Genomic DNA, 27,381 nt, shown 5'->3' with positions numbered 1-27,381 from the left:
CCACAGTAGTATGAATTCATTGTTTCATTTACTATAGTACTATATATTCATATTTAAACAGCATGTCAGGGGAAATATTTAGTTTTTATATATATACACACACACACACACACACACACACACACACAAAGTCTCACACCAAAATAACTGACCAAGTATCAGCAATAATTGGTTAATAACATAGTGAAAGCATCCTGATTAAATCACACAGTGTTTTAATATCATGTGCTGCAAAGCGTCACAGGAGACACATTAAAGAGTCACTTGCAGCTCGTGAGCAACAGTGAGTATTACTGATATAGATCACACTAAATAGAAAGCTTCTGAACAACAGAAACACTGAAAATCCAAAACCGAAATGCTGGTTTGATACCTATGAAAAAGTCTGTTTGTATTATTTTCAACAAAACAAAAATATCTGTTTCATGGTTAGTAGCTTTGCCCTTCAGGAAAAATAAAATATCTTACCTTACTAAATTTGTCATTGCTAGAATCTCTGGATCATTTTTGTATGGTTTAGCCTACATAGAACAGAAACCATAATAAGTACATTTAGGTAGCAAAAAAAGCTATTTATGCCAATTTCTCTATTAAACTGGAAAAGCAGCAGCTAAGCCGACTTGTGCACACTTATAAGTATACCTCCTGAGAGTCAAATGGATTTATTCCGGACTTCATCAGCATGTTTGCTAGGACCAAATATTTTAAGCAAGTGGTTCTTCTAGGACTCCCTGATTCATCATAATTCTTGAATGCTTCAAAAAAGTCAGTGTGTGCCTTTTCAAATTCTCCTTCCCTTAAGTGCATTTTGCCTCCACATTCTGAAAAGAAAACAATGATGAAAGGAGAAGCTGTGTGCTTGCAGCCATTTATCAGAACGATTTTACTAAATGTACCATGCTATGTCTAAACTGATTCCTGAATATATTTTCAGGTTTTTTTGTTGTTTTTTCTTTTTTTAATTCATTAAAACTGCTGAGAAAAAGCATTAGCACGTCAATATAAGGCAGCTGCTTCTTTTTTGGTTTTCCAATTCAAATATTATTAAAAATAACCACTCCTAAGATCACACAGTGACTATAAAGAAAAGTATACCTTTGCAATCTTTTAACAAAAAGGTTGCAATTAATACATTTACTCAGTTGGAATTTATCCCAGTGACAAACTTCAAAGACAATACATAACAACATTATCTATTTATGGGAGCTATCCAACATATTTTTAGAAAAACTATTTAGAAAGTCAAATGAGTAATATTATTTTCCTTCTATTGCTCTAATAGGCAGGTTTGCTGTCAGCAGAGGAGACAAGTGATAGCCATATCCCAGTGAAAGGTGCTTTCAGACATGGTACATATCCTCACTACAATTCATTCAACCATTACTGGCCATTAAATAGGTACTTCCACTGAATCCTAATGCTTTTTTAGTGGCCAATGCAATTCAATGAGATCAGATATTTGGAATGTTTTCTGTAATGTATTTTCAGTTGAAACAACATAAAAAAGTAAGATATTTTTTAATTTAAGTGACACTGGTCTGAACAAAGGAATTTTAAAGTAGTAATATAAAAAAAACCTTGCCTCTGATGACCCCCATGATCAGTGGATGAGGAATGGCAGACTTGATGTGCAATGACTGTTCATATAGTGCTTTAAGTTTTTTGTTATTTTTCTGTGCTGTATACATTTGAATTTCCAATGCATAGATTTCCAGTAGCTGGGTGCCCTTTTTTAAATCATCTTCTCCATCATCAGTCTAGGAAAGAGTAATAATGAATACTGTGAATCTTGAAATAATGCTGAGGTCACCATTCTACTAATATAAAAGTGTGTTATTAAATATTTTCAGAAATCTCCTGCCAAAAATAAGGAAGTTTCCAAATACCGTAATTTTAATACAACCAGTGAAATTAAAACATTATGTTCAAGGAAGCTAGCATGGACCAAGTTCTGAGAGTTTTTCACTTGGGTAAAAATACTGACTTTACTATGAATTTTGCTTGAGTAAGGACTTCAAGAGTTGACCTTCTGTACCTTTCATATCTTATGAATTTCTTTCAGTATAAAAAAGTTAAAGCCACGTAACCACTGCAATAGAGAAGTGATGTATTCATGACCATACTATTGCTAAGAATGGGCCAGATTCCCAGGTGTAAATCATCAGTGTTCAGCATAAAGATGGAGAGGATAGGCAAAGCTGGAGGCTGATTTGGCCAATGCACGTGGCTTAATATATTTTTTCCACAATGAAGTAAATGCCATAGTTTTCTCCTACTGTTAAGCTTCATTTAGAATTTTTGCTTCTCTGTTGGTTTAAATATAGTTTTTTTCCCCCAAATAGTTGTATTAATTTTAATAATACATTATAAGGAAGAATAATTCACAAATGCTTCTAGTTCCTGCACCCAAGTGAAATGTAATGATAATGCAGTTACTATCTGCTGGTTATAAAAATTCATCTTTTTACCAGCAATTAACTATTCTATCATTTTTATTTCAAGTTACCAAACAGATAAGGAATTAGAAATTAAATCTAGTGCTTGTTTTATTTACAAAGCTCAATGATATGCCATTCTGATGGCCTGAAAACTGGATGTGAAATTAGTACTAAATACAAAAGTTACAGTGAATGATTTTACAAGTAATTTTGGGGTAGTAAAGTTTTTTTTTTTTTTTTTAAATATCTACTCTACTGTACCTGGCATGACTGATGCAACTGGCGCAAAATCTTCTGTAATTTTCCATATTCTTCTCGTTCTAAATATAATTTGCCAAGCTGTGATTAAAGAATTAAAGTCATTAGGACAATTAGGATTTTGAAATTTATAAAATTAAGACTTGCAATTTAAGAAAGTTATAGCAAGCAAAAAATAAAACTAAATATTATTTATATATTTTACCTTTGTGTTTGTCTTAAACCACAATCTATCATTCTTAGCATCTTTCAGAGCTTCAAGTGTTGTTTCATAAAATTCCTGAAGCAAATCCATCTGGCATAAAAAATCAGAATTCTATAATTGTAAACAGCAAATTTGTACCTGTTAATATAGTCAGTTTGAACAAACTAAAAGTGCATGTTTGAACTTCAACACAAATAAGATACAGGAATCTGCATCTTACTGAACAATTACTTATAAATAGCAAAAATTGCAACTAAATGACAAAACTTAAACATAATAAATAATCAACAGTATTATCATAAAATAGAAGATTTCACTGAAGTTTGGAACTGACAAAAGCATTTAGAAGCACCCAGATGTAAGCTTTTAATTCAAAATAAGTTGCACAAGGTTTTAAAATCTGCAATTTTTTATCATATTAGTGAAGAACCAAAGCTACTTATCCATCTTAAGCAGATACTTACATAACAATGATTTTATTAAGTATCTGAGAAAAATACTAACAGAAAGCTAGCATTACTGTTACTGGAAACTGAAAAGGAGAGACCAACAAGAGTAAAAGGATAGGAGGGGAAGGGGACAAAAAAGATATTTTCTCCCTCCTGTTCAAATACTGCATGAAATAAGAATAAAAAAAAGTCTGCTCAGAGCAGACCAGATGTTCCTGTATGGAAACAATCTGTAACACCCAAAATTGCAGAGTGTTTAATAGCATTTTTTCTTAAAAATCAGATAATCTAGAAAGTTGAGAGAGAAAACTTTCTGTATACTTAATGGTCAGATTATCTGCTGGGTGCAGTTGGGATGAGGCCCAGTGTCTTTTAGGTTGCAGGTATGAGTCCCTGATTCTCTCTAGTCTTAACTCCTGGCACAACTTAGAACAGATACTCTAAACTGCCAACTAGGTATGGTCCTAAGGCCACCCATCCTTGGAACTGTCAGAGTATATCACACTCCAGCCACTTCACCTGTCCCTCCCCATGTGTTGCAGAAGGAGAGGAAGGCACAGAAGTCAACTGTGTGTGCTGGCAATTCTCCACATGCTGGGTATCCCCAGCTAGGAGCTCAGGGAAGTTTTCTTCTTTCTTTATGCTGCTCCAGTAGCATAAAGAGAGCAGAGCTTGGCCATGGACCTGGTCCTATGTACCTAGTCTGCTTACTTAATGCAAAATTAATGAGTATACAGAGTTATTTTAACTACAAATTACATTTGAGAACCTATTGATGGTGGTAGCCACTTTGCTGAAAAACAAGTCATTTGTGACATTTAGCTGTATAGAAATCCCAGGTAAGAGATACCAAGTAGTTTCTACCCTGCTTTAATCTTGTGTAGATGACATTAAAGTTAAAGACAAGTTAATTTTTAAACACATGATCAATAAATTGTGGGGAACAATATTTAACATACTGTAACAAATGTAATATTATAATTGTTCTCCAATTAAACAAAGAATCAGGTTTTCAAAAGGCAAAAAGTCCATGCAAAAAATGGATAGGTGGAGGAGGACCACCAACTTTAAAGGAATGATAATCTAACCTGTTTGGAAGTGGAGATATAATCAAGAATAGAATTGATGGATTTTTCAGAGTAGTTCCTTGTAACTGCACTCCTTATGTAGGTCAATAGCTGTTTATATCTGTTCATCATTTCAGGAAAGTTAGTCTGTGAGGAAAAACATATATAATTCATAATCATGAAAAATTGTATACTGAATGTTGCCATCAGATATTAACATCTGTAAATATGCACAGAAAACCCAAAAACATTACAGTAGAGAGACTATGCAGTCATGCATGTCTGTGATTGCTCTAAATTTTCTGTCACCTATTTAGGATAGCCACATTACGCATAAGTGGCAGAGTCAAAAGTGAGTTAAGTGGATTTTCATAGAACAGAAGTTTAAATAGAGAAGTCTATTTGAGAATTACCATGGCCCTTTATTTGGTGTGAAAACATATTTCCTACCAACACATTATAGTGAATGATGTTGTGAAATTCTATACCTTGGGGGAGCATCCTGGAATCCCCATATTCCTCATTTTTATATAATCGTGATCTTAAATATAAAGCATGCCTCGTAAAGTATCGGGGAAAGGTTATGACCTGCTGAAAGTAATTTCTCTACCCATATATGTATATCATTAATGCATATGAAGTTATGAGAATTGTGTTGTATGGTGGTCACTAAAACTTGCTGTAAGTTGTGGAATCAGCCAGACATTAGCTCCCCTGAGGCAACAGCAAGAAAAGTAGCCAACACCCGGTATGGTATCAATTAATCCATCAACAACCACTGTCCAGCAAGGGAGCTAGGATGCAGTGACTCACCTGCCTGAGGCCACACCAGGGGAATTGCTCAACCTTGTATGGAGACTCAACAATGTCTCCAGACATGTCTGGACTTGTTTTCCAAGCACATGGACTGAGGGTATAAAACAGAGAGTGGACACATACTGGGACCTTCTCCTGCCCTCACCTACACTGCAAGCAACTAAGACACTGAGAAGACAAGACTCCAACAGAAGAGATTGGCCCAGATTTCAAGGGTGAAATCTGTATACTAAGGACTGCAATATCCAGTGGGGTGAGAAAAACTGCTTAATGTAGCTGTTGCCCTGTCTAATAGAGTTGAGAGTTTAGACTGCGTGATTATATTTTATTTCTTTTGGTAACTAACTCTGACTTTTCGCCTATCACTTAATATCACTTAAAATCTATCTTTCATATTCAATAAATGTGTTTAACAGTTTATCTTTACCAGTGAGTTTGTATGAAGCATGTGGCAAATCTCAGGTGCTGCAAAGGCTGGTGTACAACCACTTTCCATTGCTGAAGTGGTGAACTAGTTAATAAATCTGCACTGCCCATCTTGAGCAATGGAAGACGGTATATTCCCGAGGTACAGTGCTGGGAGCTGGGGGGGATTTGGCTCTGGTGCCTTTCTCTGTGTGCTTCATGAGTGGCTCTGGGAGCATTCATGCAACCTAGCTGGGTGTGTGGGGCTCCACAAGCTGTTGTGCTGCTGGTCACTAGCAAGGCATTATGAGAGACAGCCCAGGCTGGAAAGAGTTAAGGGGGCACAGCAGTCCCAGGCTGCACCCCAGGGGGATCCCATCACAGATGTCTCATGTTAGCTACTGTAATCCATATAGAAAACTGAACTTCATAAGACACTCTAAAAATTCTGTTTGTCATCAGCTCATTTTATTTTTTAAACAAATTTTCAAAAGTACAAGGTGGCACACTATCTTAAAGCATCACCCTGGAAACCCCATATCCACCCCTCTCATATAATTATATTTCATACAAAGCATGCCATGTAAGATATCATATGAAAGGTCATGGTAAGCTGAAACCAATTTTTCTGTCAAAATATGTATATTCTTAGTGTGTATGAAGTTTTGAGATTTTGAGGGATTGCTATTATTGAAATATGTTGTGAGTAGGGCTGTAAAGCAATTAAAAAAATTAATCACGATTAATCACACTGTTAAACAATAATAAAATACCATTTATTTAAATATTTGTGGATGTTTTCTGCATTTTCAAATATATTGATTTCAATTACAACACAGAATACAAAGTCTACAGTGCTCACTTTATATTTATTACAAATATTTGCACTGTAAAAATAACAAAATAGTATTTTTCGATTCAATTAATAAAAGTACTGTAGTGCAATCTCTTTATGATGAAAGATGAACTTACAAATGTAGAATTATGTACAAAATTAACTGCATTCAAAAATAAAACAATGTAAAACTTTAGAGCCTACAAGTCCACTCAGTCCTACTTCTTGTTCAGCTAGTCACTCAGAAAAACAAGTTTGTTTAGATTTGCAGGAGATAATGCTGCCTGCTTCTTGTTTACATCACCTGAAAGGGAGAACAGGCATTCTCATGGCACTATTGTAGGTGGCGTCGCAAGATATTTATGTGCCAGACGAACTAAAGATTCGTCCCTTCATGATGTCCCTTCATGCTTCAACCACCATTCCAGAGGACACGCGTCCATGCTGATGACGGGTTCTACTCGATAACAATCCAAAGCAGTGCGGACCGACGCATGTTCATTTTCATCATCTGAGTCAGATGCCAACAGCAAAAGGTTGATTTTCTTTTTTGGTGGTTTGGGTTCTGTAGTTTCCACCTCGGAGTGTTGCCCTTTTAAGACTTCTGAAAGCATGCTCCACACCTCATCCCTCTCAGATTTTGGAAGGCACTTCAGATTCTTAAATCTTGGGTTGAGTGCTGTAGCAATCTTTAGAAATCTCACATTAGTATCTTCGTTGCATTTTGTCAAATCTGCAGTGAAAATGTTCTTAAAATGAACAACATGTGCTGGGTCATCATCCAAAACCTATAACATGAAATATATGGCAGAATGCGGGTAAAACAGAACAGGAGACATACAATTCTCCCCCAAGGAGTTCGGTCACAAATTTAATTAATGATTATTTTTTTAACGAGCATCATCAGCATGAAAGCATGTCCTCTGGAATGGCAGCCAACACATGAAGGGGTATATGAATGTTTCACATATCTGGCACGTAAATACCTTGCAATGCTGGCTACAAAAGTGCCATGTGAACAAACGCCTGTTCTCACTTTCAGGTGACATTGTAAATAAGAAGCAGGCAGCATTATCTCCTGTAAATGTAAACAAACTTGTTTGTCTTAGCGACTGGCTGAACAAAAAGTAGGACTGAATGGACTTGTAGGCTCTAAAGTTTTACCTTATTTTGTTTTTGAATGCAATTATGTAACAAACAAAAATTTACATTTGTAAGTTGCACTTTCAAGATAAAGAAATTGCACTACAGTACTTGTATGAGGGGAATTGAAAAATACTTTTTTTTTTGGTCAGTTTTACAGTGCTAATATTTATAATAAAAAACAATATAAGGTGAGCCTATACACTTTGTATTCTGTGTTGTAACTGAAATGAATGTAGAAAACATCCAAAAATATTTAATAAATTTCAATTGGTATTCTATTGTTCAACAGTGCGATTAAAGCTGACAGTAACCGCAATTAATTTTTTTTAGTTAATCGGGTGAGTTAAATGAGTTAACTGCAATTTATCTATAGCCCTAGTTGTGAGTTGCCCACTGCTAGTTTTCCAGTGACAACAAAGGAGGAGAACCATTAACAGGAGGGTGTTAAATGACCATTAATCAGCAGGGATAAGGCATTTACAATGCTGCAAGAGGGCTGTGCAAACATCACACAGTGGGGGATTGCTCAACTCTGTCACTCAGCAAAACCCACCAGGACATGTCTGTTAGTGTTTTCTAGGCACATGGACTGAGGAGATAAAATAGGGGACAGTGGCATCATGCTTTTACCTTTCTTCTCTCCAACCTATGCTGGAAGCAACAAGAATGCTGGGAAGACAAAGACTTGAAATGAGGAGAGTGGTCACTGCTTAAAGGGAAAGCCAGTGTATTAAGAACTGTAACATACCTGCAACATCCAGAGGGGTGAGAAAAACTGCTTGATCTAAATACTGCTTAGTCTAATAAGTGCTGAGATTTAGACTGTGTGCTTACCTTTTATTTTCTTTGGTAACCATCTCTGACCTTTTGTGCCTACCACTGATAATCACTTAAAATCTCTCTCTGTGTAGTTAATAAATCTGTTTTATATTTTACCTAAACAGTGTGTTTTGGTTGAAGTGCTTGGGAAATCTCAGCTCAATTTACAAAGGCTAGAGCAGGGGTAGGCAACCTATGGCATGCGTGCCGAAGGCAGCACGCGAGCTGATTTTCAGTGGCACTCACACTGGGTCCTGGCCACTGATCTGGGGGCTCTGCATTTTAATTTCATTTTAAATTAAGCTTCTTGAACATTTTAAAAACCTTATTTACTTTACATACAACAATAGTTTAGTTATATATTATAGACTTATAGAAAGACACCTCCTAAAAACGTTAAAATGTATTACTGGTACGCAAAACTTTAAATTAGAGTGAATAAATGAAGACTCGGCACACCACTTCTGAAAGGTTGCCGACCCATGGGCTAGAGTGTCCTTTCTGCACTGAGGGAGGGGTGGACTGGATAATAAATTTACACAATTCAGGCTTCTGACCTAGGCAAGGTGGTATATTCCTGGGGTGCAAGGCTTGGGAGATTTGCTGGTGTGGGGCTCCACATGCTGTTGTACTGAATGACAACAGCACCTGGAGGGTGTGCTGCTTGTCACAAGCAAAGCATTGTGAGCCCAGCCTGGAGAGTTAAGAGGGCACAGTGTTCTCCCAATTCCAGGTTGTAACCTGAAATCCGAGTTTGGTCAATTTAAGGCAAGCTCTTCGATGTTATTTAAAAGGTGTCAATACACGTAATAGCTGTATTTACACACAAGCAATCTATCCCAGCACCTTGGGATGAGTGCACAGAGAAAAGTGGGTCTAGATTTCAAAACTTCTTAATCATGAGGTTAATGTTAATCATGACCATATAAGTTCCCTGTGGCAACTATAATGATTGCTTATATGGACATTATTAGAGAATTATTTTATTTTATATGTTTTAGTTTTCTTTCAAATGTAATTCTGGAGATAAAAATAAGGAGAGGACAACAATTTAAAAACTGTGAATCAATTCAATATTAATGCAATTTAGCATTTCCTAAAATGACAGCTGCAACTCCTACCAATTTGAAGTTTATTTTAATCATCTGTTTCAGTGCTTTGAATCCCCATTCTCCTTTTTCACCTTCAAGCTCCAAAACCTGAAATAGAAAAAAAGAATTCTTCATCAATAACCCAATGCTTATAAAGCTGACATGCAAGGGATTTTTTAAAAAAGAGCTGGTGTCTTTTTAAAAAATTAATGAAGGTAATAAAGAGAGACCTGAAAGTTTTTTTCTGCTTGTTTTCTACCTTAGAAAGGTTTCAGAGAAGCAGCCGTGTTAGTCTGTATCTGCAAAAAGAACCGGAGTACTTGTGGCACCTTAGAGACTAACAAATTTATTTGAGCATAAGCTTTCATGGGCTACAGCCCCACTTCATCAGATGCATGTAGTGGAAAATACAGTAGGAAGATAGATATATACACAGAGAACATGAAACAATGGGTGTTACCATACACACTTTAAAGGAGAGTGATTAGTTAAGGTGAGCTATTATCAGCAGGAGAGAAAAATAACTGTTTGTAGTGGTAATGAAAATGGCCCATTTCCAGCAATTGACAAGGAGATGTGTGGGGGGGGGGGGAGGGGGGAGGGGGAAATAAGCATGGGGAAATAGTTTTACTTTGTGTAATGGGCCATTACTCAGGATCCTAACCAATGGTAATGCATTATGTAAGAGTAAAGAAAATGGTTTTTCTATTAAGAAAAGACAATTGGATATGGTCTCTACAGCTGACAAACAAGCTAACTGAATAAAAAAATGTATTTAAAATTAGCAGTTTTGCAAGGTTTAATAGTTTTGCAAAAATTTAAAAAAAATCAGTTGTGCCACTAAACAATGAACAATATATTTTCTCAGTACGGTATTTATAAATTTGTAAACAGTCTGGGAGTCAAGAAGTCTGATGAAAACTTATTACCATCCGTACTAATAAGTTACACTACTACAAAAAGTTTCTCTCAAAATTCCTGGAAACAACCTCATGTGGTAATATCAGTGGGAATTATTAATGCATCTTCAATATCAATACACCAATAACTTGAATCCAAATAAATATTTTCATAGTAGATCAAATGTAATTGTGGGTTATGGCATCAACATAAACAAAAGGGAGAACATAAAACTAAAAACCTTCTGAAAACTGCTCAATGCTGCTTTGGGATCATCCTCCTTTAATGCTTTGGAATTGTAGTACTGATTTTCCAGATCCACATTTGGCTCAGAGTTACTATCTTCAGAGTATTCCTACAGTTTAGGAAAAAAAGGAAAAACAAGATGTTATCCCTGAAAATTTATATATTTTCAAAAAACTTTCACCAAACTTAGATTTCTCAATACACTGAAACATAAAAACAATCTTGGTTGATATGAAACCTGTCATCTCACTACAGCATCACTAGAATTCAGCCACCTCTGGGGTGAAGGGAATCAACCTATTAGTACATTGATTTGCGGTGGAATGGGGATGAGGGTGGGACAGAGAGGAAGGGAGAGGATGCGGTTAGAAACTCTGGCCAAGGCAAACTGCAATTCTTCTAAAAGGTTTATAAGATTCTTATTGTCCATGCACAAGACACTTCATGAGTTGCTGTCCAAGTACAGAGTAGAATGATTCAGCAATGGAAGATACAGGAGATCTACGCAAAGGAAACATTCCTATCCTTTCTACACCATGAAAATTCACACCAACACATGGAGGAAAACATTAGGCATGATGATGACCCCTGCTGTTTCTTTGCTGAGAAGCAGGAAATATTGGGAGTGTGCAAGAGTTGCAGAAAGGAGGAAGTGAAGGAGTCTGGACACCGAACAAGTTAATCTAAGGAATCACCCACAATGTGCACTGGCAGACACAGAATTTTCTTTTTCTCCAGTTATGCTATTTGCTTACTTTTTACACGCTATTCAGTTTTCACTGATGACAATATGCTAATCAGTTTTACCTTCAGCTTCTTATGCACTAGCACAGGGATAGGCAACCTATGGCATGGGTGCCAAAGGTGGCACGCAAGCTGATTTTCAGTGGCACTCACACTGCCTGGGTCCTGGCCCCCGGTCCAGGGGGCTCTGCATTTTAATTTATTTTTAAATGAAGCTTCTTAAACATTTTATAAACCTTATTTACTTTACATACAACAATAGTTTAATTATATATTATAGACTTATAGAAAGAGACCTTCTAAAAATGTTAACATGTATTACCGGCACGCGAAACCTTAAATCAGAGTGAATAAATGTTGACTCGGCACACTTCTGAAGGTAATAAGGTAAGGTAATAATGTAATAATTGGAGATATACCAATCTCCTAGAACTGGAAGGGACCTTGAAAGGTCATCAAGTCCAGCCCCCTGCCTTCACTAGCAGGACCAATTTTTGCCCCAGATCCCTAAGTAGCCTCCTCAAGGATTGAACTCACAACCCTGGGTTTAGCAGGCCAATGCTCAAACCACTGAGCTACCCCTCATTATTGCCAACCCCTGCACTAGCACAATGCTCGTGACAGTTACAAAATCAAACAAAAAAACTGATTTAAAAATATTATGCAAACATTTAATTTTATTTTAAAATTGGAATCCAACCTCTCCCAACACAGAGGTTAAATGCTGAGGATAAACTGCTTGACACTGTCTGTTTAAACCCTAATGACAGTCACCAGTACATTGCAGTGAGATGAACAATTCATTTTTTAATCCATTTTATTTTATTTGCAAAAATGTTGGACTTCTCTTCCCCCACTGTAACTGTCTCAATCCCTTCCCCCATGTTTATTATTTTGTTCACTACCATGTTACCAGTGTTAATGAAGTCCTTCAAAAGAAAAAGGGGAGGGAAACAAGGAAAAAACCAGGCAAAAGACAGAAGCTTAGTATTTCTATATTCAGCTCTCTTTCCTAGAAACTCAAACTCTTTCAATGTATGCCTTTTTTTTTTAAAAATGGAGACTTCAGAACACTTACAATTAAGTTTTTAAATAGGGAAAGCAGCCACAGGTAAGTTACTAAAACTTACGGCCAGCCCAATTGTTATTAAATGTTTATATACAGCACTGAATAAATCCTTAAATCTTCTTACATTCCAGTTCATTCCTAATTAAAATAATTTTTTCTCCTAATGGAGCCATTGAAATGGATCACAGGGAAGTGTGCGATGTTACCACAGCTAGGTTTGTTTTTCTTCTCACTCAGTGAATTTTATTGCTTTGAGTACTATTAGTTTGACAGCACTGGAAAATGAACTGCTCTATTTCTAGATCAAATATAAGGTGTTGCTGTCAACCCAGAAAGCCCTAAACGGCTGGAAGTTCCTGCTTGAGGAACCGCCTCTCTCCTCATGCCATACAGCCACATGCACTTGACCTAGATCCCGCTCAACGTAAAAGAGAAGAACCTCATGGCAGAGCATTCCCTATGAGAGGCCCTCTGCGCCAGAACAAGCTCCACCTGCCCCAGTCTGCAGTAGTTCTGGTCTTCTGACCTTCATGGCACACTGCAAGATGCATCTATCTGAATGGGCTGCTGCTGAGGATTACATGGGGGAACACAAGGAGGGGAGGATGTTTTATGTTTTAAAGGGAGATAAGTTCTGTTGGCTGTAAACTGCTGCTGAATTTTATTTTTGTAATGAACATCGGGGTGCCTAAAGTTCTGGACAGCCAATACCTTTTGTTATTGTTAAAAATCCAAATAAATATAACCACAGAACAAGTACAGCATGAGTAGCAAATGGCAGGCCAGCATGTAGTGTGTTCCTCAACCGTGACATACAGGGAACAAACACCACTAAGAGTGGGAACATGTTGGTCTTTGGTATCAACTGTGAGAGTGAATTTTGTGATATACTGAACAAACTCCTTTACTGACATTAATACATATTTTCTATTGTATCTAGGTTTTTATACAGCACTCATCACCATACTATCTGAGCAACTTCCAACAGTGCATTAAGCAACTTGACAAGTGTTGCTTGTTCCCAGAAGGAGAAGTATCTTGTTTTGGTAGGGTTTTTAAATTATTATTTTTAATATAAATAAACCTGTTGCTGTGTGTTTGCTAGAGAAGGCAAGATCAAAGAAATGTGCCTTACATGTAGGGCAGAAAACAGTAAGGGTTGTGACGGTCCTTAGTTCTTGGAAGAGTTAATTCCATAGTCTCACACCACCCCCAGAGAAAGGTCTGTCTCCCACATAGACAAGCTTTACTTTGTTGTGGCAGTTCCATTGTGCCAGAGGAGCACATTTACATAGGGACTTCAATTTGGGGGAGAGGAGGAGATGAGAAGGAACTTTTCCCTCATCTAAAAGGTTAGGGTCTTTTTTTAGGAGTGTCTCGGAGCAGCCCGAGCAGCAGGACGCAGCCCCAAGGCCAGGGATCAGGGGAGTAGCAGCAGCAACAGGGCTAGGCGGCCGCCCACATGGCTCCCGCAGCGCAGTGCCCCCGGTGCCAGAGGAATAATTACACACTTCCCAGCTGGAGCCTATCAAAGCCACAGCGCCCCCTGCCCGCATGGAAGCGGGTTAACAAGTGGTTCTAAAACTGCTTCAAAATTTAACAACTGGTTTGCGCGAACCGGCTCCAGCTCACCACTGGTTAAATCCTGCATCAGTGTTGGAGGGAGTTCCTTTCATGGCTCCATCCCCATCAGTGACCCTCGTCTCCAATGCCTTGGACCTGGGGTGGGTGATGTCAGTATACCCACCAGGCAGCAGCGGGAGCCCCAGCCCCTGCCACACACCCCTGCCCGAAGCCAGCCAGCCCAACACACCCCTGTCTCCAGCCAGTCCTGCACCCCCCTGCCCTGTCTGCAGCCAGCCCCTACCTCCATTCAGCCCCTGCCCTGCCTCCAGCCAGCCCCACACCCCCCGTCTCCAGCCAACCCTGCACCTCCTTGCCTCCAGCCAACCCCGCACCCTCCTGTCTCCAGCCAACCCCGCACCCTCCTGTCTCCAGCCAGCTCTGCACCCCCTGCCCTGCCCACAGCCAGCCCCACATCCCCTGCCTCCAGCTAGCCCTGCCCCACGCCCCTGTCTGCAGCTAGCCCCATGTCCACTTGTGCCCTGCAGTTCCCAACCCTGCACACCTGCTTCAATGAGGGGGGCAGGGAGCAGCGGGAACCCACACATGTGCACACACCCCCAGGGAGTGGTGCGGACCCACACATGTGAAACAGAGCTCATTTCTAGTTCAGGCCCATTTTTTTTTTTAAAAGAACTTTAGGTGGGGTTAACATACATCCATATTTTCCCAGACATGTCAGGCTTTTTGGTTCTTAAATCACCGTCTGGGAAGAATTTTTAAAATTTAAAAATTCCTCCCAGGAAAATACGGACGTATGGTAACCCTATTGGTACAAAAAATATATACTGTGGTACATCCCTTAAATCAGAACTTTTTATAGGGAACCGGTTGCTAAGATTCTAGCAGCTCATCACTGGATGTAACCTGAAGATATTACTTCAAGCACCCAGCGGTCCAAGGTCATCTGAGACCAAGCCAACCGGAAGGGGCGCAGGTGGTTGAAGAAAGAGCGGGAGGGTAGATCCTGGGAAGTGACTAGGGCACCATTCTAGAGTGCACCCTCAAAATATCTGCTTCTGGTCTCCTTGGTTCCTAGAAGGGCCAGGCTGAGCAGACAAAACGGGAAGATGACGGGTGTCATCACTTAGGACAGAGACAAGGGGTCTCTCTCATGTAAGTGCTCAGCCGGGAAGTCCTCCAGGACCTAGATTGGGGAGGCGGAGGACGGAACAGCTTTCTGGCCTGCTGAGGGGTATGAACGCCCAAGGAGCGGAGAGTGGCACGGGAGTCTTTAAGGCCATGGAGCCTTGAGCTCAGAGAAGAGCACTGTCCCCTCAAATGGGAGGTCCTGAATGGTGGCCTGCATCTCCTGGAATAACCTAGAGGACTGCAGCCAGGAGCTGCGCCTCATGACCACTGCTGAGGCAACCACCCTGCCCGCTGAGTCTGTAGCATCCCAGGCTATCTGGAGGGCCACTCTTTCCACTGCTATACCTTTGTCCACCAAAGCAGCAAACTCCTGGGCCTCCTTGAATTTGCTAAGGGAGTCCTACAGATTAAAAAGAACAGGAGTACTTGTGGCACCTTAGAGACTAACAAATTTATTTGAGCATAAGCTTTCATGGGCTACAGCCCACTTCATTGGATGCATAGACTGGAACATACAGCAAGAAGATATTTAGAATACAGAGAACATGAAAGGTGGAAGCAGCCATACCAACTGTAAGAGGCCAATCAATTAAGACAGGGGTCAGCAACCTTTCAGAAGTGATGTGCTGAGTCTTCATTTATTCACCCCAAATTAAGTTTTTGCGTGCCGGTAATACATTTCAATGGTTTTAGAAGGTCTCTTTCTATAAGTCTATAACATAACTAAACTATTGTTGTATGTAAAATAAATAAGGTTTTTAAAATGTTTAAGAAGCTTCATTTAAAATTAAATTAAAACGCAGAGGCCTCTGGACCGGTGGCCAGGACCCCGGCAGTGTGAGTGCCACTGAAAATCGGCACGTGTGCCATGATCGGCACGCGTGCCATAGGTTGCCTACCCCTGAATTAAGATGAGCTATCATCAGCAGGAGAAAAGAAAAGAAAAAAGAAAAAACTTTTGGCAGCCGTGGGAATGTTTTCATCGGCCAGGTCCGACTTCCCATACAGATAGCGCCAGCGGCCGTTTAAACAGCCAGAATCACACTCCACAGTCATTCTGCATCAGCTCAGCCTGTTGTTGAACTGCTCCTTGCTGCTGTCAAGGCTCCCTGTGTAGGGTTTCATGAGCCACAGCATTAAAGGGTAAGTGGGGTCTCTAAGGATCACAATGGGCATTTTAATTTCCCCTTTTCGTCTGGGAAAAAAAGTCCCATCTTGCAGCTTCCTGAACAGGCCAATGTTCCGAAAGATGTGTGCGTCATGCACCTTTCCAGACCAGCCTGCGTTAATGTCAATGGAATGCCCACGGTGATCCACAAGCACCTGAAGAACCATAGAGAAATACCCCTTCCGATGAACGTACTTGGAGGCTAGGTGGGCTGGTGCCAGAATTGGAATATGCGTCCCATCTATCACCCCTCCGCAGTTAGGGAAACCCATTTGTCCAAAGCTAGCCACAATGTCATGCACGTTACCCAGAATTACGATTCTTCTGAGCAGGATGCGATTAATGGCTCTGCAGACTTGCATCAACACAATTCCAACGGTCAACTTTCCAACTCCAAACTGGTTAGCAATTGATTGGTAGCTGTCTGGAGCTTCTAGCTTCCAGACTGCAATAGCCACCCGCTTCTCCACCGGCAGGGAGGCTCTCAATCTCGTGTCCTTGCACTGCAGGATGGGGGCAAGCTCATCCACACAGTCCCATGAAAGTGGCTTTTCTCATCCGAAAGTTCTGCAGCCAAGGCTCGTCATCCCAGACTTGCAGGACAATGTGATCCCACCACTCAGTGCTTGTTTCTCGAGCCCAAAAGTGGCATTCCATGGTGGCGAGCATGTCCATGAATGCCACATGCAATCTCCTGTTGTATGCGTTACTTGAGTAGATATTATCGTCGGAATCCTGAGTGTTAGTTTGGATCTTAAGAAGTAACTCGACTGCCAAACGTGACATGCTGGTGAGACTTGTCAGCATATTCCTCAGCAGTTCAGGCTCCATTCCCGCAGACCGAAAGGGAAGACAGAGCGCACAGTATAAAAAACGTGGAAAGATGGCGCCAACAGTGGATGGAAGCACAGGGATTGCTGGGATGCGACCTGATGCATCACGGGGCGTTGGGACAGGACCCAGAATGCCCCGCACCCCTGCCCTTTCCTACAAGCCACAGCACCAGAATGGGAAGAGGTGCTCTGAGGGATAGCTGCTCATAATGCACCGCTCCCAATGGCGCTGCAAGTCCGCAAATGTGGCCACGCCAGTGCGCTTGCAGCTGTCAGTGTGGACAGACTGCAGCGCTTTCCCTACTGCGCTCTACAAAGGCTGCTTTAACTCAAAGCGCTCTACATTTGCAAGTGTAGCCATGCCCTAAGATACCAACGAATGAGTGCAGCACTCAAGAGGTGCCACAGCCAACCCTATGGATACCGTTAAGGCAAAAATCTCTGATGACTGTGCACGTGGGCACGCACACACCCTTGTCAGCTCAAATGGCAGACGTCTATGACATGGTATAGATCCAAAGGTTTAATCGTGCTGGTGCCCATATGGAGGTCAATATAGTTCCATATGATTACATTTGTTTTTCTTTTTAAACTTAGGAAATCACAAACAAAAACACTACATTAAAAGAAAGTTAATTTTGCAAAGTCTAGCACTCACAAATTAAGAAATACCAGAATTAAAACTGTGCATGCAGCCTTAATCCAGACTCTTTAAGTGTTTACATTTGGATAGTCTTTAGTCACAGGATCACATACTATTTTCTCCAGAGGATCCCTGGCTCGGTCAACGCATAAGACGGCTAGCGTTCAAGACTTGAATCAAGGTTTTACATTGAAAGTGGCAGGAGACTTCAGGGGGGAAAAAAAGGGATTATCTCCTGTTTAGGACAGTTGAATGCCATTCTGGGGAAATGGATTCTATCCCAGCCTGTGCCACAGAGTTAGTGTGTGATGGTAGGCAGATCACTCAAAACAATTTTCCACAGGTGGCCACTAATTGTGTGTTCCTCATTTTCTGAGTGCCCAATATGAGAGACCTGGGGCCTGATTTGTACAAGCACTTAACCATCACAACAGCTAATGAAGTTGATGGGAGCTGTATTCTGAACATATAAAATGATATAAAATGCTAAATACTCTGATAAAGTCAGACCGACCCTATCTAGCCCTGACTGGTAGATGAACTCAAGCCGACGGGCACTCAGATTGGGTACCCAAAGCCAAACAATTTCTCAATGCCTTAATTCTTTATCTGTAAAAGAGGGATAATACCATTTTGCCTCACCGGGATGTTGTGAAGATAAATCCCTTAACGTTCACAAAGCATTAAGATACTATAGTAATGAGTGCCATAAAAAAGCCCATGTGGAAATTAATAATTCTGCATTCAGAGCAAGGTGTGCAGTAAATAAGGCATAATGAAGGAGGATAAAATAAAATACTGAATAGATACTCCTTCAGGGAGGACTGTCCATCCTGTGCCATGAATGAGGCAGTTTTCTTTGGAAATAATAGTACAGTAACTCCTCACTTAACATTGTAGTTATGTTCCTTAAAAATGCGATTTTAAGCAAAACGATGTTAAGTGAATCCAATTTCCCCATAAGAATTAACGTAAATGACGAGGTTAGGTTCCAGGGAAATTTTTTTCACCAGACAAAAGAGACTCTCTCTCTCTATATATATATACATACACACACATACATATATATACACACACACACACAATAAGTTTTAAACAAACAATTTAATACTGGTACACAGTGATGATGATTGTGAAGCTTGGTTGAGGTTGAGGAGTCAGAGGGTGGGATATTTCCAGGGAATGCCTTACTGCTAAATGATGAACTAGCAATTGGCTGAGCCCTCAAGGGTTAACTCTAACACTCTAATCTACAAGGCACCAGGAAAGGAGGGAGAGCAGACGGAGACACATACTGTGTGTGTTTGTGTTAGAGAGAGAGAGAGAGATGTGCATTTCCCCTTTAAGTATGAAGAGTGGGGTCAGAAATACACTGCCTTGTTAATTAGATCAGCAAGCTGAGACCTGACCGCAGCTGCAGCTGCCTGGAAGCTCCCTCTGTCATGTGTCCCCCCTGCTCTATGGAAGATGGGGTAAGTGGGATGCAGGAGCAGGGGGGAGGGGGACACCCTGACATCAGTCCCCCTCTTTTCCCCCCCAGAAAGCAGGAGTCCCAGGGAGCAGCTCCAAGGCAGAGGGCAGGAGCAGCACATGGCAGTGGGAGGAGGGACAGCTGCAACTGCTAGCCTGCTGGGCAGCTGCTGAACAGAGAACTTACGGGAGCAGGGAGCTGATGGGGGGCTCTCAGGCCACCCTGGTTCCAACCACCCAGCAGCTAGTTCCACCGGGCTGCTCTTCCTGCAAACAGTGGACAAAGCAGGCGGCTGCCAAACAATGTTAGAAGTAAGCATTGCATAACTTTAAACAAGCATGTTCCCTAATTGATCAGCAATGTTACAACGAAACAACGGTTAACCGGGACGACTTTAAGCGAGGAGTTACTGTATGTGATCATGTAATTAAAACTATCATAATGCATATAAACAAGGGGGCCAAATTAAGGTCACAAGAGTCTTCATTATTCTGGCACTTCCTAATTTAGGAGTGCATGACTTTACAACTACTTTTAATGTAGGTTTTTTTTAATTAAATACATATGTTTAAAATCATGGCAATAATGAAGACTAAAGACTGGGACATTTAAAATGTTAATTATTTTCTATAAAAAGGACTTGGCAAATCCATTCAACCACTTGCCAATGCAAAGTAGGCAACTTTCCCTGGCTATTGGGACATTTAACCATCAGTTCCAGTAGAAATTAAGCATTCATTTTCAAACAAAATATAGCTCTTATGTTTACAAAGACAGCACTGCCTTTCTGAATCTATATAAAGCCAGCCTGAAAGAAAAAGGATGTGACTGCTTATCTCCAAATCTTGGCCACAGTGCACAGCCTGTGGAAAAGGAATCCCTACGGCCAGAGGACACCTCCCTCATACCTGGGACAACCCTTGACCAATGTGGACTTGTGGCTTCCCTATTTAGGTGTAAAAAGCTGGCAGACCGGTGTACTGGCAGTCTCACTGACCCTTCTATGAAATTCCAGATGTACACCAGCACATATAGAACCACCATAGGACTTTGCTCTGAGGCATAAGGCTGTATGTTGTCCGAACAGGCCCCTGGAATCCTTACAGGAGATGTGAATTCAAGCACCGGAGTAGTACACATTGAACCACATTAGATACTCTTGAACTAAGCTTGGTCCTTGGAAACCAAATGTGAGACACTCTTGCAAAATGCTGCAAGAAAATTGAAGAAACTTTATTTCTTAATATACCTATCCTTAACATTTATGCACTTTCATATTGCAGGACACAATGTTTTCTTTAGCACTGCCCTATAAGTCTGGGTAATTTTATAGTATGGGCTGAACAGGAAAGGACAATGGGTTAAGTAGACTGTAGGTGTATTAGCCAATTGCTACATACTGATTGTAAATAATCCTTTCCCAGTGGAATTTCTTCCCCATCACCTCAATAGCAACCCTCTCCTTCACCTCAGAAGTAAAATACCAGACAACATAATGCAGATCCAGAGCTTATTTTAAAAAAAGATTCCTATAAAGACATTTACAGATGAACAGCACTGACTCACCCAGTATGAACACGTCTATCCCCAGTTGGAAGTCAGAGTCAAGACTGAAGCAAAGTTAAATAGAGTGTAACTCTAAAGAGCATCTGCTAACTCTTAGTCATCATAAAACCCATGTCTACACCCAGGCTGTTATAAAGCTCAATCATATCATATAAGTGAAATTAGATAAGATTATAACAGCCTATAGCAGTGCAATCTAGTATAACAAAATTAAAAGGGACACTGTCAACTTAAAAATATACATACATTTAAGTATTTATTAAACAGAAATTAATATTTTAATAACTAGGTTTATTATAACTAAAAATGAGAAAAAAATTGCCAATTTTCTGCATTTACAGCATCTTGTTTCACTGCACAAAACACTGAAAATTGTTTTGGTTTTATTATCACAATTAGCAGGGAGACTCAGTAGCATGAGTTTTTTGTGTGTGTGTGTGTGTGTGTGTATATATATATATATACACACACACACACACACACACTTTACAGCTACTTTAAAACTCAGTTTTTGAAAGAGACTAGATTTTAAGACGGTTTCTTTAAAAAAAATCCCCATAAATTTGTTTTAAATTTTATATATGATTTCATTGCAAGGATTAGTATAGCCTCACTTTTAACAATATCATATTTTTGTTTCCCTTTTCTTTCTGGGGAAGAGTGGCAGTCCTTCCTTTAAACATTTTGCCCCCAAACTCAAAAGTTTTAGTGTTTCCGTTAGGTTTAATGAAAAATAAGTTTCATTTCAAGACACATAGTTTAAACATACATGGCAAGAAAAAAGCAACAGAGTGTCGTGTGGCACCTTATAGACTAACAGATGTGTTTTACAGATCCAGACTAACACAGCTACCCCTCTGATATATGGCAAGAAAGACTGCTTTACTAGATCAGTGGTAAAGGGGTTCAATTAGAGAATTGAGAACACAAAACAGATTTCTGGTAACAGTACTAGAGAAAGAATTTCCCTCTGAAAATGAACTTTTTTGCAAAATCCAGGGAAGTCTTGCATATGGTAAGATGCATACAGCAAATAACTGCATTAGGTATGAAGAGCACTTGACACACCATGGAGTTAGAGTTATTTGGTACAATCTGTCACAAGTACAACGATATTGTATCGTATGGAGTAAATGAGAATTTAATTCAGTATGCTACTCCTCAAACAAACATCTGATTCCAAAGACCAATATTTTAAGGCCTAGCCAATAATAAATAAAAATAACAAAATGTTTTTAATCCATTAGGTTCCCATACATGAATAACCATGAAGTCCTAGATATTTGGACAGCATTTGAATACCTATATCCTAGACAGCAGAAGGCACCTTTATTATAAGACTGTGTCCTGCTTTGAAGCATTCTAACAAATTAATCATTTTTCTCACACCCACACACACCACTTTCATTACCAACCACCTGGACTTCATGGGTGGATTTCAGGTAGAACATACCAATTAGATACCATATGTCTCTATTCAGGAACAAGCTGCTGTTGTGAAACTGAGTGTCAAGAAACAGGGTTCTAGGTCTTGTTGGATACCTGGAATACTCCAGGAAAAAGGCAAAAGAATATGGAGTACTGAATCTGTTTCCTGATAAACTCTCCCTTTTCTTTAGTATTTTTGTCTCTCTTCAACTTTCAAATAAAAAAATGTATCATACAAAATAAATCTTTAACGCAATATAGCCTAATTGCCCAAACAGATTTGGCTATCCTGCCCCCCAAATTTTAAAAGTGAATGTAGGGTTCCAGACAATATCATCTGCCTATAGCGTTCTCTATTTATACAAAAACCAAACAAGCCCCCACAGATGTGTTATAAGCGCTGCCAATACAAGTTTTCCCACATGGCCATGTCACTGTGCATGGAAAGATCACTCCCGGACAAGGATAAAGTTCAGTCTCCATGTCTAGTCTAAACCAACTGCCAAAAAGGAGGGCAGTTGTGATTCTTCCTGTCCCTTCCCCTCCCCTGCAACATGGGCAACTCTTTACTAGGAACTGGACTGAGACCACTGATTAATTTCAAACAAGGAACCAAACAACATCAAGGCAGACTTTGAGAGGACTTAAGATTTAATGCTTTCCATAGTGACAAGTAACTATAGTCTTATTTACTGAATCATAAAATAGAATAATACATGTTATCAATTAAAGCTAGCACTGCATGTTACTAGTAAATTCCAAATCTAGGTTTATCCTTCCATAAATAGAACTAAAATTCTTTGCAGATATAAAGACTTTCAAACAGATATAAATACAACTATCTATGAAAGTCGTAGGACGTTTATATACAGAAAGTTTGACCATTAAGACAATGAAAAGCTAAGCACAAATAGCAAACTATGATTTTATGATATTACAAAATGGTAACCCCATAGCTGTGTATCACAATAATTACCATAATAATATTACCAGCTTGATAAAAAACTCAAGATGGGAAACTTGGAAGAAGCAGAGACTTTGGAATATACATATTCCAGTTCTAGAAAAGTGCACACCATTTGGATACATCAGAGATTAGAGTTAGGGGAATCACATCTTTATACCCTAAATACGGTTAGGGTTAGGTCAAAATGTGTTAAGGAAGGTGTAACTGTTCTATTTTTTACAAAGTCTGTTAAAACTGTTGGCACCTCAAACAAGTTACATTCACTTCACATTACTTCTTTGGCCTAGTAAACACTGATTTCTCCACTCACTCAGGCCAGGTCTACAGTATAAACTTACATCAGTATAACTATATCACTCAGGGGTATGAAATATCCACAGCCCTGAGTGATGGTTACATTGACCTAACCCCCACTGTAGACAGCACTATGCCGACAGGAGCACTTCTCCCATCAAAATATCTACCACCTCTCACGGAGGTGGATTAACTACACCAACGGAAGAAGCTCTCCCATCGGCATAGTAGCATCTTCACTGAAGAGCTAGTGTTTTAGACCTAGACCTGCCCTCAGACTGACTGCTGTCTTTCTCCCTTTCTGCCCTTCCAAAATACTCTCCATAGTTCAGAATTTCCCTTTTACTTCTAGTGCTTTGTCTGTCTGAATCTCTTGTCTCTTCAAGACCTCCTTCTACACATGCATCTGAAGAAGTGGGATTTTTACCCACCAAAGCTTATGCCCAAATAAATCTGTTAGTCTTTAAGGTGCCACCCGACTCCTTGTTGTTTTTGTGGATACAGACTTACACAGCTACCCCTCTGATACCTTCTATACCAGTCTTTAATTTGAGTTTGGGAACCACTGGCCCCATCCTCTTACCCAGTTTAATTTCAACAGAGTTTCTCCTATTTTTACACCAACATGGTGGGAGAACCAAGTCCCATGTTTAGGAAAAGTACATTTAACTAATTTCTAACATAGTCTAAATCTATACAGTAGCTAGCAAAACTAGAACACATTTGAAAACATTGTTCTTGCATTCCATGACCTCATCCATGCTGATCAGCCCATGCATGCAAGAAATTAATTTAACTGGAATAAATGTTTATACCTGTACTTGATTAAAACTCTGTCCTTCCACCTGTAAGCCAAAATTGCATCTAAAAACCTTTTTACTCCAATTCAATACTAATGTGTCCTGTTATGCATTATATTCTAAAAAAAGAGAACTGTACCAACACAAACACACCGATAGTTAGTTAAAACACACTGAAACTAGATATTGTTTTAAGTAGTCTTGGCAGAATTCAATTTTTTTAAATAAATTTGATAAATAATATCAATGTTCATTTTTAAGCTTTTAAAAAGATTTTTATTGACTTAAATTTTCTCAAAATTATGAGGGAAATTATGGGGGATGTTAGACATTTATTTAATGACAGTAGACATTGAGATTCAAAAAAGTAAACTTTTGTAAACTGTTACATTGTCAACATAATGTCAAAATACATAAAGTAAATATCCTTAAATCTACAAATCATACCTGTTTTTACTATTCATTCATTAATCCATTTGTAACAAGCCTAATTCAGAAGTTTAAATCACTGGATTTTTACTCTAAGTTCTCAAGCAGCATTTTTCTTATTTTGCCTATCTATAAATTACAATTATTGATGGAAATATTTTGTCAGTTTGTGCGTGTATGGCAACAGCATTTAGCAATAAAAACTGAATCCTTCCAAGCCTTGTTTTAAAGGAAAGGTCTGGTCAGTGATCTGATGTTGAAAATGTTCTTTTGAAAGTAAATTTTGTGAATATTTGTAGCCAGCCATGGGAATAAGAATTCAGAGAACTTCTTCCTGTGACTAACCAGGAAGCATACTAAAGCAAGAAACAGCAGTTATTTCTCCCAGCACACTGGCAGCCAATAAAGCATAAAATTCAGACTTAACATAAGGTAAAATTCAACTGCAGCCAGTGGAGTTGCACTGACTTATACCAGGCCTACATTTGGGACACTGCACTTTAATACAACTTTCCAATTATTTTTTTAAAACTCTCAAAAACACAAGTTGTATATCTTGACACGCATACAGAATGATTTGGTATTTTATTCTGTAATATGGACAAAATATTTCAAATTAGAATCTGTTCTGATAAGCCTGTTTATTAAAAATTGCTGCCACAAATTGACCCACAGTATCTTTTTGAATATTCTGATAAGTACAATTTCCATTTTATAATTTATATAATTAAACTCAATTTCATTTAAAAAATGTTTCTAAAATAATTTGTTTTCATATTTAGGAAGTAAGTGAAAGACTAGAAAGACAATGTGTATACGTCATGCATGTATTTTTAATTGAGATACTGGCTAAGACTAGACTGGAAATTTTAGATTTCAATCATGCACATATCAGTTTTCCTTGTGATATGGGATGAGAAGCAATACTGAACAAAAAAGTTAAATTTTAAGAACTTGCTCTAAATACTAAGGAATACTACAGGACTTACTACAGTACATAGAGATTCTTCTAACAAACTGAGATTTTAGGGTTTTATTTATAAAATTAAACAGTATATGAAATGCAGTTCTAGTTTACACTAAGTGAAATACACATCCCAGAAATATCTTTGGAATACAGAATACTCAACTCTTTAAAAAAAAAAAAAGGCTCAGTGTCACCATTCTACCCAGAATTTAGAAAATCAAAGGCACAGAAAACATTGAATTAAGATTGATTAGACAACGCAGCAAATGTATTTTTGGTCCAAACATTATTTCTCAATACAATTGAGTCTTCCCTCTTAGATATGTTTTTATTCCTCACATTTGCTTTTAACACTTCAAAAATATCACTATGAAGCCAGATAGCCCTGCTAAACACAAATTGCCCCAGACAAATCAATTCCTATTTTTAAATACAAATATTTTATTATCCAGCTGAGAACATAAGGACAAAACAGAACCAAAACAAACACTGCTAACAAAACCACACAAATTATAAAAGCAAATCCCAATTCTACCTAGACAGCAGGGAAGTTAAAAACACTGGTATATTGCACCTGAAGTGATGTGTGTAACAGACAGATGTGTCTCCCAGCTCCTCCTGCTATACCCCCCGCCCCTTAGTCTGATCCTAGAACATGATTACAAACCTCCCCCAAGAACCTCCTCCCAACCCAGGGGTAATGTATCCCTTTACTTCGCGTGAGCCACTTTGCTGGGCTCCAGAAAGAGAATTACAACCCCCTGGCCTAGCCCTGACCCCCTAGCTGAACTGAACAGGGGCCCAGACTTGTTGGGCCTGAAGGGGCAATTCTGGGGCCTAACTAAGTTCCTAGGGCTCAAGTGGCCTGTTTCTCACGGCGGGAGGAGGCATAAACACTGGTGAGGCCTGGTCCAAAATCAACGCCAGCCCACCCCTCAAGCCATTCTCTGCCTCCCCTGGCCCCCAAAGGGAACGGGGAGCCAAACCCGTCCTGTCACTGCACCCAGAGAAGGCGGCAGCCTCTCAGAGGGGCTGAGGCGGAGACACGCACAGAGGGGGTGGCGCGCCAGAGAACCCCATCGCCCCCCAGACCTCACCAGGTCATAGTCCTCTTCATCATCGCACATGAAATCATCCTCCATGTCAGACATCTTGGCCGGAGGACGGGCGGGGGGGGAGGGGAAGGAGGGGGCAGGGGGAGGGGACGAGAGACCGGAGCCAGCCCCCTTCTCCCACAAGCCTCCGCGGCTTCTGCCCAATGTGACTCCGCTCAGCTAGGAACCGAAGTTTCGTTCTCCCCCGCTAGCCCCGCCCGTGGAGACACGGCGCCGAATAGCGGGTGGACCGCGCTTCCGTCCCGAGAGCGGCTGCCGGGCCCTTAGCAACGGGGCAGGGCAGCGGGTTGGGCCTGGTCCCGTCCCGAGAGCGGCTGCCGGGCCCTTAGCAACGGGGCAGGGCAGCGGGTTGGGCCTGGTCCCGTCCCGAGAGCGGCTGCCGGGCCCTTAGCAACGGGGCAGGGCAGCGGGTTGGGCCTGGTCCCGTCCCGAGAGCGGCTGCCGGACCCTTAGGGGCGGGGCGGGGCAGGGCAGCGGGTTGGGCCTGGTCTTTCTCG

At 40.0% G+C, this 27,381-nt stretch overlaps 1 protein-coding gene across 2 annotated transcripts in view; it reads right to left on the bottom strand.

The window, feature by feature from the left end:
- COPS2 (COP9 signalosome subunit 2) overlaps positions 1 to 27,079 on the bottom strand; it is a 36,759-nt gene extending 9,680 nt beyond the window's left edge. The window contains exons 1-9 of one of the 2 annotated variants that reach the window (XM_044979823.1): positions 26,867 to 27,079; positions 10,671 to 10,784; positions 9,560 to 9,637; positions 4,439 to 4,564; positions 2,902 to 3,012; positions 2,700 to 2,777; positions 1,583 to 1,757; positions 643 to 821; positions 469 to 521 (exon numbers count right to left, since the gene is read on the bottom strand). In XM_044979823.1, coding sequence (XP_044835758.1) covers positions 469 to 521; positions 643 to 821; positions 1,583 to 1,757; positions 2,700 to 2,777; positions 2,902 to 3,012; positions 4,439 to 4,564; positions 9,560 to 9,637; positions 10,671 to 10,784; positions 26,867 to 26,920 — 968 coding nt within the window. In that variant the 5' untranslated portion in view covers positions 26,921 to 27,079. The remainder of the gene's footprint in view (positions 1 to 468; positions 522 to 642; positions 822 to 1,582; positions 1,758 to 2,699; positions 2,778 to 2,901; positions 3,013 to 4,438; positions 4,565 to 9,559; positions 9,638 to 10,670; positions 10,785 to 26,866) is intronic. The other variant, XM_044979824.1, reaches the window with a different exon arrangement.
- Between the last annotated feature and the right edge of the window lie 302 nt (positions 27,080 to 27,381).

The sequence above is a fragment of the Mauremys mutica genome, chromosome 11 (assembly GCF_020497125.1).
Source record: "Mauremys mutica isolate MM-2020 ecotype Southern chromosome 11, ASM2049712v1, whole genome shotgun sequence".
In the NCBI taxonomy this organism is placed as follows: domain Eukaryota; kingdom Metazoa; phylum Chordata; order Testudines; family Geoemydidae; genus Mauremys; species Mauremys mutica.
This window is presented reverse-complemented; position numbering and strand designations above follow the sequence as displayed.